Here is a 21,460-nt window from a genome sequence, read left to right as displayed (position 1 = left end):
CGAGTAGATAAAATGCTATCCCTGACATTACAGTATCATCGCACAGTCAGCTTAATGTGCTGTGCTTTGGTTTGTTGAGTTTGCTTCATTTATATCACATATTTCTTAAGTTAGCTGTATAGATGTGGAAGTAAACTTGTAAAAAGCTGTTAGACATGTGTTACCTCGTGAAGCTCCTGTCCTGTCATATCATGTATGACTCAGATTACTCAGCATTGTAATTATGCCACATATTTCCTGTCGGCCTGCAGCCACATTTACAAGAAATTCCACAAAATTTACAGCTTGAGGTGATGTGATATAGGACTGCTTTTTTACTCATTTACTTTCTCCCTACATGTGTTCACTATCTCAGCTGCGATGTTAAACTGTAACAGCATCATCTTCACTGTTGGTGTGTTATCTTGGTTTTTGTTCAGAAAAACTGAACCTGGTCAGGCTGAATACTGAGTACTTTATATTCGAACATGTTCTGCTGAATACAGTGTGCGTGTGTCTGTTGTTTGGTCGTAAATGTGAATAAAATGGTTGAGCTGTTAAGTCCTGCACTGCTAGCATCACCTTTATCCTGCTGCCGTCCTCTTTCCTCCTGTGACCTGTGTTTTCTATGCCAAAAACAGTCTTAACAATCTTTTCATGACAGTAACCTCAGATGCTTCCTTTACTTTAAAAGCATTCCTTCAAAGGCAGGGAAAAAATATTTGTTGGTGAGGTTTACCTCAGCCAGTTTGCTTTACAGGTTAAATCATTGTGATTGGTGGTTACCTGTATGTGTTCTGCCATGCAGACCTAATTGTTATTAGCCTGACCATTGATTATGTCTTTACATTTCAGAATTGCCCTGTCTTAGCTTCTCTGTTGCGTCCACATCCTTGACAAGAATTTGGAAACCTTAATCCGCCAAATTTTACACAATGTGTTTTCAGATTAGAACTACGCCCTGCTGCTAATAGGTGCTGAGAAATCTCAGTCCACACCCTCTTAATCAATTTGACTAAATTAAACAAAGCTCTTATGTATGTGTCAGTGTGCTTTCATTAGCTTACATGGCTTCTCTTGGTTGCATTTGTTAAATTCTGTGTCTGGTGAGGAGATTTGTTGAACTATAGCTGCTTTTAAGGAGCATGCCTCGAGAAGGGAATTGTCAGGATATCTTATTCGGCAGCATTTTCCAGACTGTGCTATTAAAAGTGAACAAGGAGTTCCTGTTTTGATGTAACCTTCCTTTATAAACTCACTGTCTGGTTTTGGTTTTTAGTATCAGTGTACCGGAGTTTACACTGTTTTTCTTTTTGAAAAGTATTGATTGCCACATGAGTAGTGGAAACTGATGTGATGTTTTAGGCTTAAATGACACACACTTACATCTTAATGAAGTTCAGAATATTGATACGCTTGTCTGGGATCTAACATAGAGTTTATAGATAACAAATAATACAGTCTCTGTTTGTTATTTTCTTCACAAGAGAAAAATTGTAAGCATTTAATTGAGGAAGCAGGCAACTCGCAAGTTGTGTTTTTTTCATCTCTTCATATCCAGATATGAAAAGATTTTTTTGGGGGTGTGGGTGGTAGGGGTAACAGATCAATCTTCTTAACAACTTCTTAACAACAACTTCTGGAGTGTATTTCTGTCACGCAAGAGAAACTAGTGCAACCCTAAATGAAAGAAAAACACGGCACACACACAAACAGTGAGCTAAAATGAAATAAGTGAGCATAAATTAGGCAAACAACACACAATGTTTTGTTTTTAAAATTACATTTTTTCCCCTTTGCTTTGTTGGAAAGATGAGGGTCTCGTTAGGGAGGCAGCCACTGTGATGGTAAGGGAAACGCTAATGTGCTAGATGCCCTATGTGCACAAACGAAATTAATAATGGCAGCAGGGGCGTGCATGCCTCATTGGCACACTGTCAGTCAGACATCGACAAACAAAAGGAGACCAAAATCATAACAACAAAAAGTTTATTAGTAGAACTTCTAGGCGTTTGTGACATGGCGGTGTCATATTACGCTCTTACCCTTTTTTGTCCTTGGCTAGCTCTTTTTTTCCTCTTCTTTCGGCCAGAGCTCAGCGTCAGTTCATCAGCGATACTAAACGTCTCCAGCCACTGCAGACACCCAGCACATTCCTGATTGTCTGGAGTCACGGCTAAATGGATGTCACATAAATATGTGTGTCACTCTCAAGACTGCTAATCTCAACAGCAATTAACCACCCTAACAATGCCCTGGACTCCTTTACTCCCTTCAGGCCACCATTTTGGAGCAGTGGTTGTAGCGCTCAAGGCCATGGTTGAGAGTGCCACTGCTGCCTTTCTGTTGTTTTTCTACCCCTCTCAAAACAGCATGGCTATAATTACTGTCGGCCCAGCTCAGCCCACGCCTGAGGATGGCTTTTCTGTGTGTAAGTGTGTATGAGAGTGTGTGTGTGTTGTGACAAAGGCTGCGGGTTGAAAGTGAAGACGTCGTCGGTCAGCTCTGGCTTACTAACTAATCATTTTACAGTTCTTTAACATTTAAGTAGTGACAGAGTGGAGGTTTGTGAAGGTAAGGCCTGCATAGAGGGACCACTCCTGGCATGTGTGTACCCCGGTAGGAGGATTGCAAACAGGTTGAGATTTACTGAACAGTCAAAGTTTTTAGGGGGAAAAAAAAAGTTTGAATTATTTTCTGCAAGTGATATCAGCAGCGGAGTATTAGAGTGGGCGGCAAGTCCCTCGGTCAGAGATCTGCCAGCAAGCTGGCAGCATGTCAGACATAAATGGAACAGAAGCAAACAAAAGCATTTTAAACCACAACACAACTTGCATCAAACAGCTTTTCTCGTCCGCACCAGATGCAACATATTTTTCACATTTAATGTTTGATTCCGCTCTCAGACCTCAGAAAGAGCGCTGGTTTCATGCTCCATCAAAATTCTAAAATACTTAGACTTTAAAAAATTTGAGAAAGACCTGAAGTTTTTGGCTTAACCCAAAGCTTCGAGTCTGTCCACTTCATCGATTTAACAGATTTGTCTGGTATTGTGACACGGGAAAGTGGTTTCTAAACTGGTCCAGTGAACCGTGGAAGGATGAACAATTAGCCATTTAGCTTCCCGGGCGGGGCTAGCATTGTTGTTGAGCTGTTTTCAAGCTGTGTGCAAGAACTAAGGAGGAGTAATAACAATAGAAGAAGAAGACAAAGTAAAAGAAACAATGCTGACTGTATGCACCAACGGCACTGTAGTTTGGTTTTTGTGCTTTGCTTTGTTTTGCTCTTTAAACCCTGCTTCGCCAGCTCCTCTGCTTGGCTACACATTATCGACTTAAAGTTAGATATAGCTAGTCCACTGTGATCGATCAGGAAAACTTAAGGTTATGTATATAACCCCGGTTCTCTGAGTAGCATGAGTGAGTGTCTCACTATGGGAACGCCTCCTGCGTGACCTCATCAGAAGCTCAAATACCATTACGCCAGCCCTTACAGGCTGGCTAAGTGACACCCATGTCAGGAGGGGCTAGCACCTCCCTATATAATAGGCTGACATAGCGTCAGATGTCATTCAAAACAAGCCCACCTCTTCCTCGCTTCCATAGCAAGGAGGGCGGTCTGGTGAGACACTCACTCATGCTACTCAGAGAACCGGGGTTATATACATAACCTTAAGTTCTCTTTCATAGCATTCGTTTCGTGTCTCACTATGGGAGAAATACTGACTCCCGGATTGCCAGACATGCCTGTTAAGAAGACAACTGTCCCCAACAGCACTTCACAGGGGAGAGGCTCCCACCTGGGAAGAACCTGCACTGAGGACTGAATGCGCCAGGTTAGGTGCTGTTACATCCAACCTGTAAAACCTAGCAAATGTGTGAGGTGAGGCCCAGCATGCAGCTGCACACACCTCCTGAATAGAAACTCCCCTAAAAAGAGCCCATGAGGTTGCCAGACCTCTAGTGGAGTGCGCATGCAAGCCAGCAGGAGGCTGAAGGCCCCTGCTAGTATAGGCCAGGGCAATTGCTCCTACTATCCAATGGGAGAGGCGCTGTTTAGACACAGGCTTTCCCATGTGTGGTTTAGCCCAGGACACGAACAGCTGGTCACTTTGTCTGACACTCTGGGTTCTGTCCATATAAATGCGCAGAGCACGGACTGGACACAAGGTATGCAGCCGCTGTTGCTCCTCTGAGGAGAAAGGCGGTGGGTAAAAGGCCGGCAGTTCTATAGGGGAACATGTGCCAACAGCCTTTGGGATAAAGGCAGGGTTGAGCCGCATACTGACCCTCGTATTATCCGAGGAGAACTGAATGCATGACTGATGCACTGAGAGAGCGTGGATCTCTCCTACACGCTTAGCTGAAGCTAAAGCAATTAATAGAGCTGTCTTCAAGGACAGAAATTTTAACTCAACCTGTTCCAGGGGTTCAAATGGGCCACAGGAGCGCGCAGCTAACACTGTGGGAAGGTCCCATGATGGAGCCAGTGGCCTAGATGTAGGCAATTTACGCCGTGCACCCTTCATGAAACGGCATATTAGGGGATGCTGACCAACGGTCTTTCCCTCAAAACCAATATGGCAGGCTGAAATTGCTGCCAAATACACCTTGATGGTGGAGAAGGCTTTACCTTCATCAATCAGGGCCTGAAGAAATGACAAAATCACAGCCACAGAGCACTGAAAAGGGATGGCCTGTGATTCTAAGCACCAGCTTTCAAACACACGCCACTTGTGCTCATATAGCGTCCTAGTAGACGATGCTCTGGAACTCTGAATAGTGTCGATAACACTATGAGGGAGCCCCACTGTGTTCAGGTTAAACCACTCACGGGCCAAGCCCGTAGAGCTAGCCTCTCTGGGTGGGGGTGGAATATTTCCCCCCATGCCTGAGACAGGAGGTCTCTGCGTAGTGGTAATGGCCAAGGTGGGCCGCACAGCAACTGAAAAATCTCCGCCAGCCAGTGCTTCCCTGGCCAGTGCGGGGCTATCAGGATCATATAGTGACCTCTCTCTCTCACTCTGGCCAGAGTTGGAGAAATGAGGGCCACTGGGGGAAAAGCATAGAGGAGGGTTCTTGGCCACTCGTGAGCTAGAGCATCCACCCCGAGTGGAGCTCTCTGATCGTGCAGCAAGTAAAACAGGGGACACTGAGCATTCTCCCTGGATGCATAAATGTCTACGGTCGCCTGACCGAATCGCCGCCAGATCTGCTTCACCACCTCTGGGTGAAGCTTCCAGTCTCCGTACAGTGGGTTGCCCCTGGAGAGAAGATCTGCTCCAAAGTTCAAGATTCCCGGCACGTGAGTTGCTCTCAGTGACAGCAGGTGGACACTGCTCCAGACTATCAGTCTGTGTGCCAGTGTGTGTAACTTGTGGGACCCCAGACCCCCCTGTCTGTTGATGTAGGCCACAACAGTGGAATTGTCCGACCTCACTAAAACATGATGACCTCTCAGCCAAGGGAGAAAATGTTTTAGCGACAGGTGAACTGCCAGCAGTTCCAGACAGTTTATGTGGGTGGAGCGCATGTGAGGGCCCCATTCCCCATTCACTGTTCTGCCTTCGTGGGTGGCCCCCAGCCCGAAAGAGAGGCATCTGTGGAGACCACCTTCCTGGCTGAAACTGCCCCCATGGCAACGCCCTGAGACAAGAAACCTGGCTTCTTCCACTCGCGGAGAGCGAGTGAACAGTCTGCCGAGACTCTCATGCGACGGTGGCCGTCTCGGTGAGGGTCTAGTCCCCGCGAGCCACCCAGCGCTGAAAGCCTCTCATGTGCAGGCGTCCCAGTGTTATCGCCACTAGAGAAGAAGCCATCAGACCTAGCAGCCTCTGGCACTGTTTGAGGGTCACTGTGTTGCCTCTGCGAAACAGTGCTAGTGATGACAGCATGGTCGCTGTTCTCTCTGGGGACAGAAAAGCTCTCACCCGGAGGGAGTCTAGGCTGAGCCCTATGAAAGTAATGCACTGAGTTGGCTTCAATGTGCTCTTTTCCATGTTTATCTGGAAACCCAAACTCTCTAGGTGGTGTATGAGAGCATTTGTGTGACAAGCCGCTTCCTGGCGGGTTGGGGCTGCCACCAGCCAGTCGTCGATGTATGTGGCCACCCGAATGCCCTTTTCTCTGAGCGGGGCCACTGCTGCCTCGGTGCATTTTACAAACACCCTTGGGCTCAGTGAGAGACCAAAAGGCAGGACTACAAACTCGTATGCTATCCCCTGGAAAGCAAATCTTAGATACTTTCGGTGTGGGGGATATATGGGGATGTGGAAATAAGCATCCCTCAGGTCGACTGATGTGAACCAGTCGCCCGCTTGTACAAACCGTAGCAGCGAGGCGTGCGTCAACATCCTGAACTTGTATGTCCTTAAATGCCGGTTCAGGGCACGGAGATCCAGAATGGCTCTCATCCCCCTCCCCCTTTCTTTGGCACAAGGAAATACCTTGAATAAAATCCGCTGTGCATTTCCTCGGGAGGGACAACTCTTATAGCTCCTTTGTCTCTCAAGTTGGAAATTTCCTCCAGGAGAAAGCCGGCAGACTCGCCCAGAGCACGAGAGTAAATGATTTCTTTGAAATGTGGTGGAGCGACATTGAATTGCAGCCTGTAGCCCTTTTCCAATGTCCTCAGCACCCATGCTGACTGAGTGCAGGTAGCCCAGCTCTTTATGTGGAGAGACAGAGGGCTCACTGGCCACTCCACCGAAGATAGCGTTTTGGCGCCCCCTTGTGGTTGTAGCGCGAAACATACGCCATTTCGGTGTCCCGTCACCTCTGTCGCAGGCGAGGGAGGTGACGGGCTCATCTGCACTATCACAGCCGTGGAAACGTGAGCCTCCACGGGCTGCGTTATGGCAGACATTGCTCTGTTTTTCAGCATGTTTGATTTTTTCATGTGTTTTACAACACTCAACAGCGCCCTCGGCAAACTGCCTGGATGCGCGTGTCGGGGCTTTCTTAATGCAGAATGCATGAGAGAAGTGCTTGTGAAACAACACTGCGAACTTTGGCTCTCTTTCCCTCTGGCGGGTCCAGTGACAGGAACGCCGGCCAGAGTTATGCACTCTGTGTGGAGCATGTCCCGTTGAACTTGCTCTGGAATGGAGCTGGTTGGCGGCAGAGCGGCCCATGAAGGGGGGAAACTGGGTTCGCTCTCGCCTAGAGGAGAGGCTGTCAGGCCGGCCGCTTCTTCCTCCTCACGGTCGCGGCAGCGGGGGGAGGAGGAGGGGCCGCTTGAGGTCTGGCCTGGGGAGACTGTTTCCGAGTCCATGGATTCTTAGGAGCCCCAGCAGCTTGGGAGGCTGCCTGCGTCTTAGGCACTTTGGGGATCCTGAAAGCGGGGACCGGGTGAGACGCTGCCTGCGCGAATGACTGGCGCGGCGCCGCTGGAGTGGCGTGCTGGGCCCTCCTCGGCAGGCAGAGTTTCAGAGCCTCATCATCTCTCTTTTTCTCCTCACATCTCTTCTGCATGGATGTAACAGCCGCACCGAAGAGACCTTGAGGGACGACAGGGGTGTCGAGGAGTTCCTCTTTTTCCTTAGTCGTCAGGTTGGTGAGCCCGAGCCAGCGTGCTCGCTCCTGAAGAACCATGAGGCCCATGGCTCTCCCAGTAGCCTGTACGGCTACCTTGTGGAGGCGGAGGACGTGGTCAGTTATAACACAGATTTCTTCCCACACTGTGGTATCTGGTTTAGCTGTCATGTCCTCTTCTAGCTCAGCTTGGTAAGCCATTAGCATAGAGGAGGCGTTGTGGGCTCTTACCGACAGAGCCGCTGCCTTGTAGCACTTATCTGTAAGGCTAGACTGGAAGCGGTCTGTCTTGGAGGGGAGAGATGGAGCCGATGAGGACAGAGACGTCTTCGGGTGAAGATGGCTCGCTACCAACGGCTCCACTTGTGGCATCTGGCGGAGGCCGATAGACTCCATCCCCTCACAATCCAGCAGAGAGCTCCCCGCGATGGGGTGTTTCTCGCTGTAAGGTTTTGCTTTCCACGTCACTGCTATCTCATCGAGTAGCTCCGGGAAAACAGGCAACACATGCTTCCCTGTCTTTTTCGCCTTCGGCAATTTCTTACCGTCAAAACGAGATTTTACAACCTCTGTTTGTATGGCGGGCCACGGGATGTTGAGCCTAGCAGCTGCGCGCTTGCACATATCCTGCATGTCGAGATCCAGGGAGACGGCGGTGTCGGTTTTTCAACCTCGCCGGTAGCCGAGTGCTTTGCAGCCCAGCTGATGCTAGCCAAGGAGGTGGAATTTTCCTCCTCCTCGTCAGACAGCAGGAGGTCCGAGTCAGCCGACTCATCTCCGTCCTCGTTAGCATCTCCTCCCCGGGTGACTCCAGCATGGGGGAAAAACTCACAATCTCCGTGTGCCTCCAGCGACGGGAAAGCGGTCGCGATGGGCTGAGGGTCTACCTCTGCCCAGCTCGGCCCTGGCGTTGCGGCCAAATCATCGGGCATCTCAATTTCTCCTTGCACCGCAGCAGCCTCACACAGCAAAGGGTCGCCACCCGACAGGTTAGCCTGGCGAGCTAGCCTGCGGCGGAGTAGCTTGCGTGGGAAAGCCGCGCAGTGGATACAGTCGTGTGCGGGTGTCAAGGCAGCCTGAGCGTGAGATAAACCCAGGCATGCCGCACACACGAGGTGTGTATCCCAGGCAGAAATCTTCTTGCCGCAAGGACAAAGTTTTGCAACTGCGTTGTCAGTCGTAGCCATGGTTAGCTAGAGGGTTGCGCACGTTAGCGAGACCGACACTGAGTGTGGAAAATATTGCTATTCCTCAGCTAGCGTGGGGTGAAAAGTAGTGCTACTTTTCTACAGGTATTGCTACCTAATGTGTAAAAACCGCTAGCGCCGAAGGGTATTGCTACCTGATGGTGAAGCTAGTGGTACCTTTATTAGCAAAGTGTTGCTACTTCGCTTTGGGAAAATATTGCTACTTCCCAGGGTGAAAGTATTGCTACTTGACACCAGCACTAGCTACAGAACAGTATTGCTACTGCTTGTATGCTAGTGGACAACTGAAATGCGGGGAACAAAGCGCCCGGCGACCGAGTTGTTCACTCGAATCTGTGGACAGTTTAGCTTAGCACCCAATAGCACAGTTGTCTACAGGCTTCTGTGAGAAGCGAGAAGAGGTTTTTGAATGACATCTGACGCTATGTCAGCCTATTATATAGGGAGGTGCTAGCCCCTCCTGACATGGGCGTCACTTAGCCAGCCTGTAAGGGCTGGCGTAATGGTATTTGAGCTTCTGATGAGGTCACGCAGGAGGCGTTCCCATAGTGAGACACGAAACGAATGCTATGAAAGAGAACCAAACACCCTCACACACAGAAATCTGTTACATTTAAGACCAAGTATTGACAGCTCAGGAAACTCGAGATGAGCTTGTAGTTTAAACACTTTCATTAAGATGCATTGCCCTGAAACCGCCTTTGTATTGGAGAGCTGAATTCACTGATTACTCCATTAGTATTAAAAGTAAAGCATCTGCTTTGAGAGTAAATAGTTTCTTTAAAGTCATTTTACTGAAGAAAAAAATGTAAAAGCATCTTTTCAATGTGACAGTTTTCTGATTTGCCTTTTGTTAACAGTAAATTGAATGACTTTGAATTTGTGGCTCACACTGAGCTCTGAAAAACACGAGCAATTAATCAATTAACTGAAAAAAAGATTGAATGTTAATGAAAATAATCATTAGTTAAAATCCTACGCATCAGAAAATCTTTGAAAAAGGGCACGACTTCATACTAAATGATTAAGGGGATTTGTTTACTGTGTGAAAAGGCTTTTTCAATGCACCCTGCGACTGAATGTGTCAGCCTGGACAGTGCAGTTTCAGCTTAGTTCAGAAAAAGATTGACATTAAAGATCATATAAGTTCCAGTTCTTTGTTTTATGTCGAGGTCGACAGGGTCTTTACCCTGTGCACCATTTTAGCTCATTTTTTAAACAAAACTTCCATCCCCTCTTTTTTTCCAAGCAGATTTGGCAGTGCTGCCGGAAGAAAAGGGAGGGATTATAATAGAACAAAAATATGCACCATTTTTGAAAATGCACTCGTACTAAAAAGGAAACCAGCAACGGTGCTAAATTTGTGTCATTAAGTTATCATCTCGTGTGCCCGCTGCTGCTGAGTCGATATTTGTGAGACGGTAGCTCTGGACGGTCTCTACAAAGCAGGACTGAAACTCAGAGCGGGATTGGGATGAAGCCCAGTTCCTTGTTCTTTTCATTGTATTTGGTTATGCTTTGTTTGTTGCTCTGCAGAAGCACGGCATGGACGCATACGTTTACATCACAGGCTGGATTTTTTTGATACCTTGCTCTGCTTCAATCAGGTAGCTGATTTGCAGAGAAATTATAACTTACACGTCCAGACGTAATGTGGTTAATGATGCCATCTGTATTCAGCTGTACAATACATACTTAGAGAGAATAGTTACCTAACTCAAGCACGCAGGGGAGCTTAAAAACATTACCATCCATCATCTCCGGCCTCGCCGAAGCACATGAATAATTAGTCAGCGTGGCCTGCTTTGATGATAATAATCTTACAGCGTGCAAACCCATCTAACCCATGCTGATCCTGTGCTCTTTTGCAGAAGTCATGCAAGAGTAATCCCAGCAGCTCATATACATTTACCAAACTTAATTTGTTTTGTCAGTGCTAGTGGTGTCATATCTTACACTGCTGAGTGGAGGGGGGGGTTAAGAGAGGTGTTAATTTAGAGCCCCTCATTCATATGTGCATCTTCAAGATTTTGCTGTAAAGTAAAATCTAAATTGGATGCCCATTAATATGCAACCACGTGAGGTAAGGAGAGCAAAAATATGGGTTGCAGCTTGAGGAAAGGTGTTATTGCACTTACTTTTTTCCCCTGACCAGATATCAGTAGACGTATATATCTACAGCTCACTGTGAAGATTAAATAAAGCCTAAGAAGAAGAGGATAAAAAGAGGGAGCAGAAGCAGCACTCACTTATATCCACGAATCGCAGAGCTAGGGAGGGCTATTTCAGGAGCTGTAAGTTGTGGCCTGCTATTCTTGTTGCAGGCATATGTGCCATTGATGGGTTTGGGTTTCGGAAATCCTTTGCTTTATGCTAATCAGGCGCAGTGTGGCAAGCAGGCAGCTATGGTGCGGTCGAAGTTGGCATGTCTACTCTATACTCAGTGTCCTTACAAAGTTGCAATTACATTGGGAGTGAGAACAGAATGCTGCCTATAATGTAGCAATACCCTTCCCCCCTTCTTCTTCTTCTCTTTGCTTCTCTTGTTTGTGAATTTGATCGAAAATTGGATTAGTCAGGAACTCAAGATTCCAGCTCGTTTTATTTTTACTTTTGTCAAAGCTCGGCGTAACAAGGTTTCCCTCGTGTGATTGATGTCACACATCATCAATCGTCCTACTTAAACTGAGTGATAGTGCTCGACAAAACTGTTGAAAGGCTTTAAATAGCAGTAGGATCTCTCTTTTGCCTCTTGTATGAAAGTGCTCAGACCTGCGGGTGATGTCTTACTGGCTGTCTATTATTCAGCTTGTGGAAAAACTAAAAGTAGGGTGTCAAGCCTGTGCTGCTGTTGGGGTACTATTTTCAGGTCAGTGTGATATTTCCCATACATAAGACAGTATGCTGGGCTGTCTGGCAACAGAATAGGCCAGGAACAAGGAAGACCACAGGGAAAGCACTTATCCAGATGCAGTCTTTACTCACGGTGACTGATGACATATCACCAGGGTTTAGACTATGTCACCCAACAATGAGTGGCAGGATTGTTTTTTTCTTTGGTCAGTCAAACATTTGCTTTGCTGAGAACTTTGGCATGTTTATAATTTAAAAAGGAGACGTTGAGACCGATGTGGTTGATTAGCATGCAGCACATTTTGGACACAGCTCTCTTCATGATTATTGGTTAAGAATTGTAATATATATATATATAACTAAACACTTGCAATAGCAATAGTAGTAATGATATTATCATGACAGAATTTGAAGGATTTTTTTTGACAAATGAATTAAACTCAATGAGTTACACTTAGATGACAATGAAAATTCCACCAGATCAACTGGTTTACTTTACTTCTTCTGTCATCATTAAGTTCCAGTGTTGAGCGCCAACCAAATAATTGCAAGTGTTAGATTATTTATGTGCACACTGCCACGCTGCTTTTTAAATGTCACAGTTGTGGTCTTATCTTATCTGTGGCATAATCTTTAATTTTGTATTTAAAAAAATGGCAAAATCTGAGCAATGCTTGTTTTCCCTTAATTCTATCTTTATGTTGTTTATGTATTTTTATGTATAATTAATGCTGTTATTGCCGATTGTCTTTTCCAGGTTTGGTTACAACAACTTCAAGGAAACTCGACAGAGAGCAGCAGGACGAGCACATCCTCGAGGTGAGCGCTGCATTTCAGCTCATTTTCAATTCTAAAGAAACCGTCTTTAATTTATGTGAAAATGAATGAGCAGCATGATAATTAGAAACCTTTAAGGTCAACGTGCTCGGTCCTCCAGTTTAAAAAAGAAAAAAAAAATCACACTAGAGAGCTGGGCATTTTCCCTTCTCTGTGGTTTGGCATTTGCAGTCAACTTTGGCTGCCTGCCACATGTTGCCAACAAAAAAAGATCTTCTTGGATATGCAAGAGAGCTCTTTCCGAATAATTTCTCCTTGTAGTGATTTCCGGACGGGGTAGGAGGGAGAGGTAGGAGGCGTGTGGGAGATCCTGGTGACTGTTGCTTTGTTCCTTCCCACTGTTCCATCTCGTGGATGGAGCGAGCTGGAACAGGAAGCTGCTGTCAGACCAACAGGCCGACGTCTAAACTTGCGGGTTTTAATTGAGCGCGGCTCCATGCGCTCCCTCCCTCGCTCTCTCTCACCACAGAGCCGAGGCTGATAATAGCTCTTTTAATTGTGTTTCCGGTGGTGGCGGGGAGCAGAACTGACGCCTTTTAATTATTGTTAGAAGTTACACAATTCAGTGAGCTCTGGGTGACATTTAATGTGCTGGTGCATCTGGTTCCTAAGCAGTGTCGTATTTCATACTCCGATTGTACACTACACTGCACTAATTGCATTACATGACTGAGAGTAAATGATAGGGATAAAAGTGGGGGAATAAGGGAGGACTGTATTCCTTTAGGAGCTGGCGAGTGAACTGAATGTAAGAGAAAAAAAATGCTTTGTACTATATTTGTTGAATGTGGGTGGACTATATGTTATCAAGGTCGAAAACACACAGCTCCTGCAGCCAGTGGTTTCCGGTAAAAGCTAAATTGCTGCTTCCAACATTTGGGTTTTGGAATTAGGAAGTTGGAGAAGCTGTCTGATGCAAAAAAAAAAAAAGCAGAGCCGTGTAACTATAGCAACTTAAGAAGTTTGTGCATGTTGGTTGCAGGTTATTATGAATTCAGCAGGAAGCTCTTTATTGGTGCAGCAGCACAAACCCTTAAACCCTACAATTTGGCATCCGGGCGCAAGCAGAGCAAATCAAATTGAAGTCCTAACTAGTGCTGAAGTTTTTTGTGCTAGCCTGTTGTAGGAGAAGAAACCAAACATGTGGGACCATGTGGAACATGTGGAGCAATTAGGGTGGGGGCTGTGTCAGCATTGTTTGCTCCAAATGCCAAGAAGAGTTGGAGGGAGCACAGGGGGCCTTCAGCTTTTATGATGAGATGGATGGGGGTTGGTTGTTGTCGTGTGCCTGTGTGTGAAAGAGAGACAGAGAGAGAGAGAGAGAGAACTAAAAGCAGAAAGGCAGTGGGGGAATTTGAGAAAAGGCAAAGCTGCTCTTGATAGATCTGAGTGTGGGCTCTAGCGGCAGGATCAGAGGCCTTCATCCTAGGAAGGAGGGGGTGGGTAAATAGCAAAAGTGGGACATGCCAGGACATGCCGAGGATTTAGGCCTGGGACTGTAGAGAACACATTATAATGTAAAAGCAGAGGTGAATGGACTGCTTGCATCGGTTGTTTGTGGCGTGTTTGACAAAGCTGTCAAACATGCCACAAACAACTGATGCAAAAAAACTTGTCCCGATTAATCTGTAAATGTATTAAATGTCAATAAAACAACAAAAACAAAATTCGCATCATATATTTTCAAAATACACTATTTATAAATAACCAGCTATTGTGGTGTTAAAATAGGTAATTTAAAGCTTAAATCCATCTTAAAGCAACAATGTGTAACATTAGTTGAGCAGTGGCAGTCACTGGGGTTCCATCTTCAAGGTGGCAAACTTACTAATACAGGACATGTCAGTGGCTCATCTCCATACAAAACATTAATCGTGGTACGTGTGCGTCAGCCAATTAGAACCTTAGTCGTTTACACATGCTCGCTTCACTTTTTGCCATTTACTCTCTTAACTTCAGGAAATTGAATCCAGGCCACAAACTGTCAAAATGGACTGACTTGGTCTATGATAAAAGACACTAAGCTGGTTTCACATATGAGCTCCAGAAACCGACGGGAGAATCAGCTCCAGACTTTTTCTTAAGTTATGTTTTCTCAGATGTAGCACACAGCAGGAGATGGTTTTGTTCATTCACATTCTCACTAATGGAACCATTTGGTTTTGGTGATGGTGGTGCCTGAGTAAAGAGTGCACGAAGCAGGTCAGATGACAGCCACTCACCAGCTGTGGATAGCTAGTACCTGCTTTATTCTCAAATCAGAGATCAGACAACACACAGCCTTGGGTGAAGAATAGGCAGATATGTAAAAAAAACTGTTTAATGTCAGATGTCTCCTCTCCTTTTATGGACTCCATCTAAGCTAGAGCAGAGTTCTTTTTTCTATCCACCAACACAACCTGAAAAAGGAATAGCTGACCCGGTTGTAATAACCTTTAACTTAGCAGCCCGGCTTTCTTGCCCCTCGTGTGCTTTCTTGCACAGTGCTTACTCATGACTTTCTGCAAGACGGAGCTTGTTACACCAGATTCGTGCTGCAGCAGCTTGTGCCCCCTATAGCTGTAATCTGCTGAAGTCTGCTCTGAGTGTCTTTGGCAATTAGGTTTTCTCAGAAGATTGTATCACCCAAGTTACAAACTGTCAGAAGAGGCGTTAATGGGGTCGGGAGTGAGAATTTAAGGAAATGCTGTTCTTTCTGCGATTTAAACGATTTATCTAAATACTTCTAAGATGAAGACAATATACATCTTATTTTCAACTTAATTTATTTTTATTTATGTAGCGCCAAAACACAATGCAGCGACCCTACTACAATACATAAAGAACCCCAAGAGTCAAACAACTCTTTATGAGCGAGTATTTGGCAACAGTGGGGAGGAAAAACTTGCTTTTAACAGGAAGAAAGCTCCAGTAGCACCAGTCTCAGGGAGGGGCAGATATCTGCTGCGATTGGTTGGGGATGAGGGGAGGAAGACAGGACAAAAGACACAGTGAAAGAGTGGGATTTAGAGAGAAGAGAGAACTTTAACTTATTGTGTACATTGTCTTCTATGAATGCTTCAGTTTGTCAGGTTGCAGCTTCACAGCAGTGCTGGATTTGTGCTGTGAGACAGACTGCCCCCGGTCTAACGTCTCGGTCTTTTGTCTGCTCGCCTAATTATCAGACAAAGGCTTTTCATGTAAATTTCCCAAAGAGATGCACATTGTGATTGATAGCTGGGTAGCTATAGCTATAGGGTAGCACTTCATTTGACTATTTGAAATGGCACTTAACATAAACAAAGCGCCTTGTTTATGTTTATCCATCACACTCTGGTATTCACGCTCTGGTTTCTTGTCATCCACTTTCATAAATTCTGCTCATTTCAGTAGCACGGACAGCTGCAGACAGTGAGGGGGAAAACAAAAACACATTTCTTTAGTAATTGAGTCTATGGTACCAAATGGTATGTCTCTGGCCCTGGACTCCTGACTGCTCTTAGTAAAGTGCTTAGCAGATGGTTTTAAATGACTGTGACATTTGTTCTGCCCTTCTACAGCGTTTTGCAGCTTGACGACAGAAATGGTCACTTCTCCTCCAGTGCTCAGATGCAAAGCTCTCGAGCCCATTTTCTGGGACTTTCTAAAAATTGTGCTTGTTTAGGTCAGCCTGTTACTGTTCGTTTTTGATTAAGCTCCTCAGACTGTGCGCACTAACGTCCAAAGTCATACTGATGTGTTATGTCACGGCAGAAATGACAAAGCCTTAGTGTGCCACCAGTAACACTTGATGCAGGGACTTAAATTAGGGCCATGTTAATGATGTAGTTGTTCAACACTGACTTTTATACTGAATGCTTCTGGGGTTTAATAAAACCTCCTGCCTTTAGTTGAGCGCATTTAGACTTAATGTTTATTAGCAGTTCAGAATCTTTGTGTGCATACTTGACACACAGCAGCAGAGTCGGTGTGGCGGGTGCTACCAGACTGAATAGGTGCAGCTAATTAAAAATAATTAGCTCTGGTGTTATTTTTTTTTATCTCACTCATACAAGCCAATCTTACCATGATTGCAAGGACACATATGAAATGTTTTTTTTTTTTTTAAAGAAATCATGTTTATCCAAATCTAGTAACTCCACACAATAATTTCATTGCATCAAAAATGTTTCCCTGGAGTAATTTACGACCGGAGTGTTGCACTAACCCATCTCCAGCAATAGAAGAATGCCGAACAACTTGTTCCTGCTGGATAATTGGTTTCTTTTTTAGAATAGACTTTCTGACAGGGGGAATTGGTTTTAAAGGAATAGTTTGGTTTCTTTGAAATGTGGTTGTATGGGGTATGTATTGGTAGTCAGCAGATGGTTGTCACTACACCCACCCTAGTTTGGAGAAACAGACAGGAGTCCATGCACTCAGGCTATACTGCTGTAGGCGGGGTTAGCAGAAACATATTTTAGCCACTTAGCCACAAATCAGTATGCATTTATCTTGTTTTTCACATTACTACTTTGCTGTCAACTGTCCTTTCCAGCTGGGAACTAAAGCGGCTGTAATCAGAGCCACCAGACTCAGCAGAACATGCGTATTTGTGATGCACTGTGGTATGACTGAGGTATTTCAATACGCCACTTTAGGTCTAAAATAACCTTTTAAAGCACCAAAATCAAAGAAAAACTCAAACATAACGGCTCAAGACAGGAGCAGACCAGCAACTGATTGTTTTGATTGTATTTGGTCAGAATAATATTTTTTTTCTAGTGGTGAAAATTTGAAAACTATTTTTTAGGTCAATACTGTTTGCTTCTCTAAACTGCAGCCTACTTTAGGCGATTCACTGACTATAAGTACCTCATAAAAGTCCACCTCAAAGAAACCAAAGTATCCCTTTAGTTCTGCTTGCCAGTTCACTTACTAAAAAGGAAGTGGAAGAAAAGGATAATAAAGTGAAAAAGCATGCCTCTTTCTTTTTTCTTTGTTAATTATTTGGGGCTGCAGTATGATCGTTTTGTAACAGAGTGTCTTTATCTTTACAAATTCCCAGGATACTTACTGTTCTGTTATTGATGCTGATATAATTCACTGTCTTCAGTTAGGGCTGTTGTGACTTGAAGAGATAAGCTCTGTTGAGGGTGATTTAAAGTTCACCTCATCAAATGATACTTTCTTCTTTCCTTTCAGGTAACCATCACCGACCACGGCGTTCCTCCAAAATCCACCACCGTTCGCGTCATCGTGCAGGTCCTCGACGAGAATGACAACAGGCCGTTGTTCCTGGAGAAAATCTACAAGATCCAACTCCCTGAGCGGGAGAGGCCCGAGAATGAGAGAGCCATGAAGAGGTACCCGGTGTATCGGGTGATTGCGTCAGACCGTGATGACGGACCTAATGCTGAGATCTCATACAGCATCGAGGATGGAGATGAACATGGAAAATTCTTTATCGAGCCCAAGACGGGCCTGGTGTCGTCCAAGAAGTTCTCCTCTGCAGGAGAATACGACATACTTACAGTGAGTATCTATAATCGCAGGCTACCTCTCTGTCCTCAGCTTCAGAGTCTCTCAGTGAGCACTGCGCTTTTACAACAGATGCTTGTGTGTTGCTTTATTGTTGTGCTCTCCTCATCCCCTCAAGTTTTATAACTGCTTTCCAGTCTCCACGGTTCTTTAGTTGTTGTTTTGCGTCTTTGTGTTTAAAGCTGCAGTGTAGTATCTGTAAGAGACACTGAACGCTAATTGGTGCACACACTGCTGGATTTAACTCTTCTTAAAGAAAAAATAATTTATATATGCAATTTTTGGGAGCTTGTTCCATACATTAGCAATAACAGTGAGAAGATATTCTTAGGATTTATGTTTTCTTTTCTTTTTTTTGCTGTGATTCAACAGCTGTGTTTATTAAGATCCCAATTTTTCAGCCACTGATGTGACATCGCACTTTGGCTGTTGACAGTTGTATCAGTGTCAGTTGTTTTGTTGAAGAGTATCTTAAGATTTGGTTGAAAAAAAGTGTTATGTGTGTGAAAATGAACGCTGCCTGTCAATCTTCCACCTGCAAGGTAAACAAAAAAACCCAAAACAGGATCTTCATGAACACTGTTAGCTGTAAACATTTCATTTGGTAGTGATACTAATTTTCTAATATGCAGACTCAAGTCTCCAAAAGTTGCTCACTGTAGCTTCATAATACAAAATTCATAATGCAAAACACAGAGTCTTCACTAAAGCTTGAATCACCAAAGAAGTCCAGACACAAGGTGTTGCTTATCCTGATGCAGACATCTCAGTGTACTTGAGCGATGAACTCCTCTGGAGCTACACAGAAAGTAATTTGGAGGAAAACCATCGCATAACAGTTTGTAACACAGACTTCGATTGTCTGCCTCTCTTAGATTAAAGCTGTCGACAATGGACGACCTCAGAAATCCTCCACTTGTCGTCTGCACATCGAGTGGATTCCCAAACCACAAGTGCCAGCCGATGCAGCTCCCCTGGCTTTTGAGGAGTCCCCCTTCACCTTTTCTGTCATGGAAAGCGATCCTGTGGCACACATGGTGGGCGTTGTGGCCACTGAATCCTCCGATGTTCCCGTGTGGTTTGAAATCACAGGTAGGGTCTCCTTTACATTCATATTTCATGTTGAATGCATGCATGCTGTATAAATGCTCAATTACTGCTTTATAGATAGAGAAACACTTTAGTACTAACACAGTGTATGTGTGTAGTGTGGCTGAGCGGATGATTAGAAACAATAATTTTAAATAGAAATCTTTTATAGTGCATTAAGGCTTTAAGCTCTTTCTTATATAAGATTGCATTTGATAACTCATTTGAGCAGCTGGCATTAATCCTTTCGTAGTGATGTTAGAAAAACACACCCAAAATGCAAAAAAATAAACTTTTTGAAAAACTTTCTCCATATTTTTCTCCATATTAAAGACACTTTTCCATTAAATGTGCACCATATAAAGATGCAAACATCAGGTACAGTATGACAGATAATTCCAGTGTAACTAGTCAGTCATAATAGAGAATAATGCCCAATGTCCTCTTTGATTGCTGCTTTGTCTTAGCAATGTAGTCACTGACATTTTGGCTTTCAGCACACGTTCTGTTTGCCCACATTTTAACATATGGAAAATAATATTAGTAGGCATGCAGAAACGAGTAAAACAAGCACATAAATCCCCCCAGTTGGACTGTAAATAATCTCAAATAAACAAGCAAAAAGAAAGGTAAATACAAATGTTTCAGCTGAAGATTAGAGATCTTATGTAAGCTCCGTGGCAGCTGTGGATTCTTAATCAGCCTAAATACGCCTAAAAGGTGTTAGAGCCTTTATTTCTTTAAAGCAGTTTACTCGCCAGTGTGAAAACTTGAGGCCATTTTTCTCAGTTTTATTGCTTGTGCAGTTACAGCTCCCTGTCTTTGTAAAGCTGTTGAAATAACCGAATTGCATCATGAATCAGTCGGCCATAATCGATAAATATTGATACTCTTCCTAGCTTTTTTTGTGTGAGGCGGCTGACATGTAGTATATTTCCTTACAGTTTTAATTAGCAGCTGTGTTTTGAAGTGTTAAAACATGATTCATCTTTGTTTGCTTTTGTTTTTTGTATTGTAGGCACTGTGTGCATGAGGAGATTTAAAAAGACTGTGTTTGGAAATGCCTGCCTCTTCTCCCTTCCTCCCAGCCTGTCCTTCCTCTAATCAATGTCTGACTGACACATCTCTTTTTCTTCTCTTCTTTCTCCGTGCTCTTTCACTGCTTTCCCTTTTTTCTCTGGAATGTTCTGTTTGGTTGGATATTTGCAAGACGGCATAGAGGATACTGAGATGTTTTACATCCTTCAGATGGCTTGTGACCACAACTGTACAGCAGAAGGTATCTGCTGAGATCTCCTAATAGGCTGTGCTATATTAAGAGATCATCCTGCATTGTCTGTTGGTGCTGCCCGTTGGCTGTGGTTGACTTGTGTTGTGTTATGGGATTGATGTTGTGCCACATTTTTCCACTAAAACCTGTGACCTGATTAAAAGTCTCACAGGGGTTAGGAAACCCTCCTCTTCATTCTGTGTGTGAATTAGAGCTTCAATTTGTAGCAACTGCCTCATGGTTCACCATTACAGTTCAGAAGTCTTTTTATAAATGTCTGTCGTGTTGTTATCCAATCATCACTTTGCCTTTTTGTACCCATACTTTTCGGTGTTTTGGTTAATTGCATGAAATGGCTATTATGTGGGAAATGTTTAGATAGAACAGGAAATCTGCACCGATAGCTAATGACATCAGCGTAAGCGTATCTGTTCATTATCTTCGACTCCAGCAGAGCAGAAAATTGATGTTTATGTGTCCATCTCTGTGCCCCCATCTACTGTTTGTATAACCTTGCTACATGCACAGAACTAAGCAGTGATATGTCTCTAATCTTCAGTCTTTCCATGTTTGTACAAAAAACATGTTCTTCCACAGGTGGTAATTATGACAGCCGCTTTGACGTGGGCAAGGCCAGCGGAACCTTGATTGTAGCACGGCCCCTGGACGCAGAGCAGAAATCAAATTACAACCTGACAGTGGAAGCCACGGATGGGACACGAACTGTCAGCACCCAGGTAATTGAAACACTAATGAAGCGGTTGGAGGCTGATGAGGCAGTTGTCATGGTTCTGTTTTCCTCATGAGAAATTGAACGAGTAAAGAGGAGGGTAATGAGTGAAGCGGGCGCTAAACTGTCTTGTTTGTTGGGATATGTTGATGTTCTGATGTCCTCTCATTGCATTCAGCTGAGCAGGAAAAATGGCGTTTTGTATGTGTGAACCTCATTATATACCTAATTGACCTGAGACACAAAACCTATGAGACGATATGGGATGTGTTGTGGTGAAGCTGTGATGTTTTTCCGTTATATGGCGCTGCCTGTGTTTATGCATGAGGATTTTTTACTTTTTTGTTTATCAGATATGAAGACAGATGTTTCAACAACAGCAAGAACAAATATTTTAGTAAAGTGGGCTTCAGTCACTTAGCAAGAGTTGAATAAAGGGGATCCATATCCTTCTGGTAACTGC

General features: G+C 44.4%; 1 protein-coding gene across 8 annotated transcripts in view; it reads left to right on the top strand.

Moving 5' to 3' along the window:
* fat1a (FAT atypical cadherin 1a) overlaps positions 1 to 21,460 on the top strand; it is an 84,820-nt gene that overhangs the window by 25,082 nt on the left and 38,278 nt on the right. For 6 of the 8 annotated variants that reach the window (XR_002062444.2, XR_003220639.1, XM_019360091.2 and 3 more), the window contains exons 4-8: positions 12,330 to 12,391; positions 17,573 to 17,902; positions 18,784 to 19,000; positions 20,208 to 20,276; positions 20,865 to 21,004. Coding sequence is in view for 6 of the 8 variants with exons in the window: in XM_019360091.2 (XP_019215636.1) it covers positions 12,330 to 12,391; positions 17,573 to 17,902; positions 18,784 to 19,000; positions 20,208 to 20,276; positions 20,865 to 21,004 (818 nt within the window). In the remaining 2 variants the exon portion in view is untranslated. The remainder of the gene's footprint in view (positions 1 to 12,329; positions 12,392 to 17,572; positions 17,903 to 18,783; positions 19,001 to 20,207; positions 20,277 to 20,864; positions 21,005 to 21,460) is intronic. The other 2 variants (XM_013274106.3, XM_003449696.5) reach the window with 1 other exon arrangement.

The sequence above is a fragment of the Oreochromis niloticus genome, linkage group LG6 (assembly GCF_001858045.2).
Source record: "Oreochromis niloticus isolate F11D_XX linkage group LG6, O_niloticus_UMD_NMBU, whole genome shotgun sequence".
Lineage (NCBI taxonomy): Eukaryota > Metazoa > Chordata > Actinopteri > Cichliformes > Cichlidae > Oreochromis > Oreochromis niloticus.
Note: the sequence above shows the minus strand (reverse complement) of the source record. Positions and strands in the feature narration are given on the sequence as shown.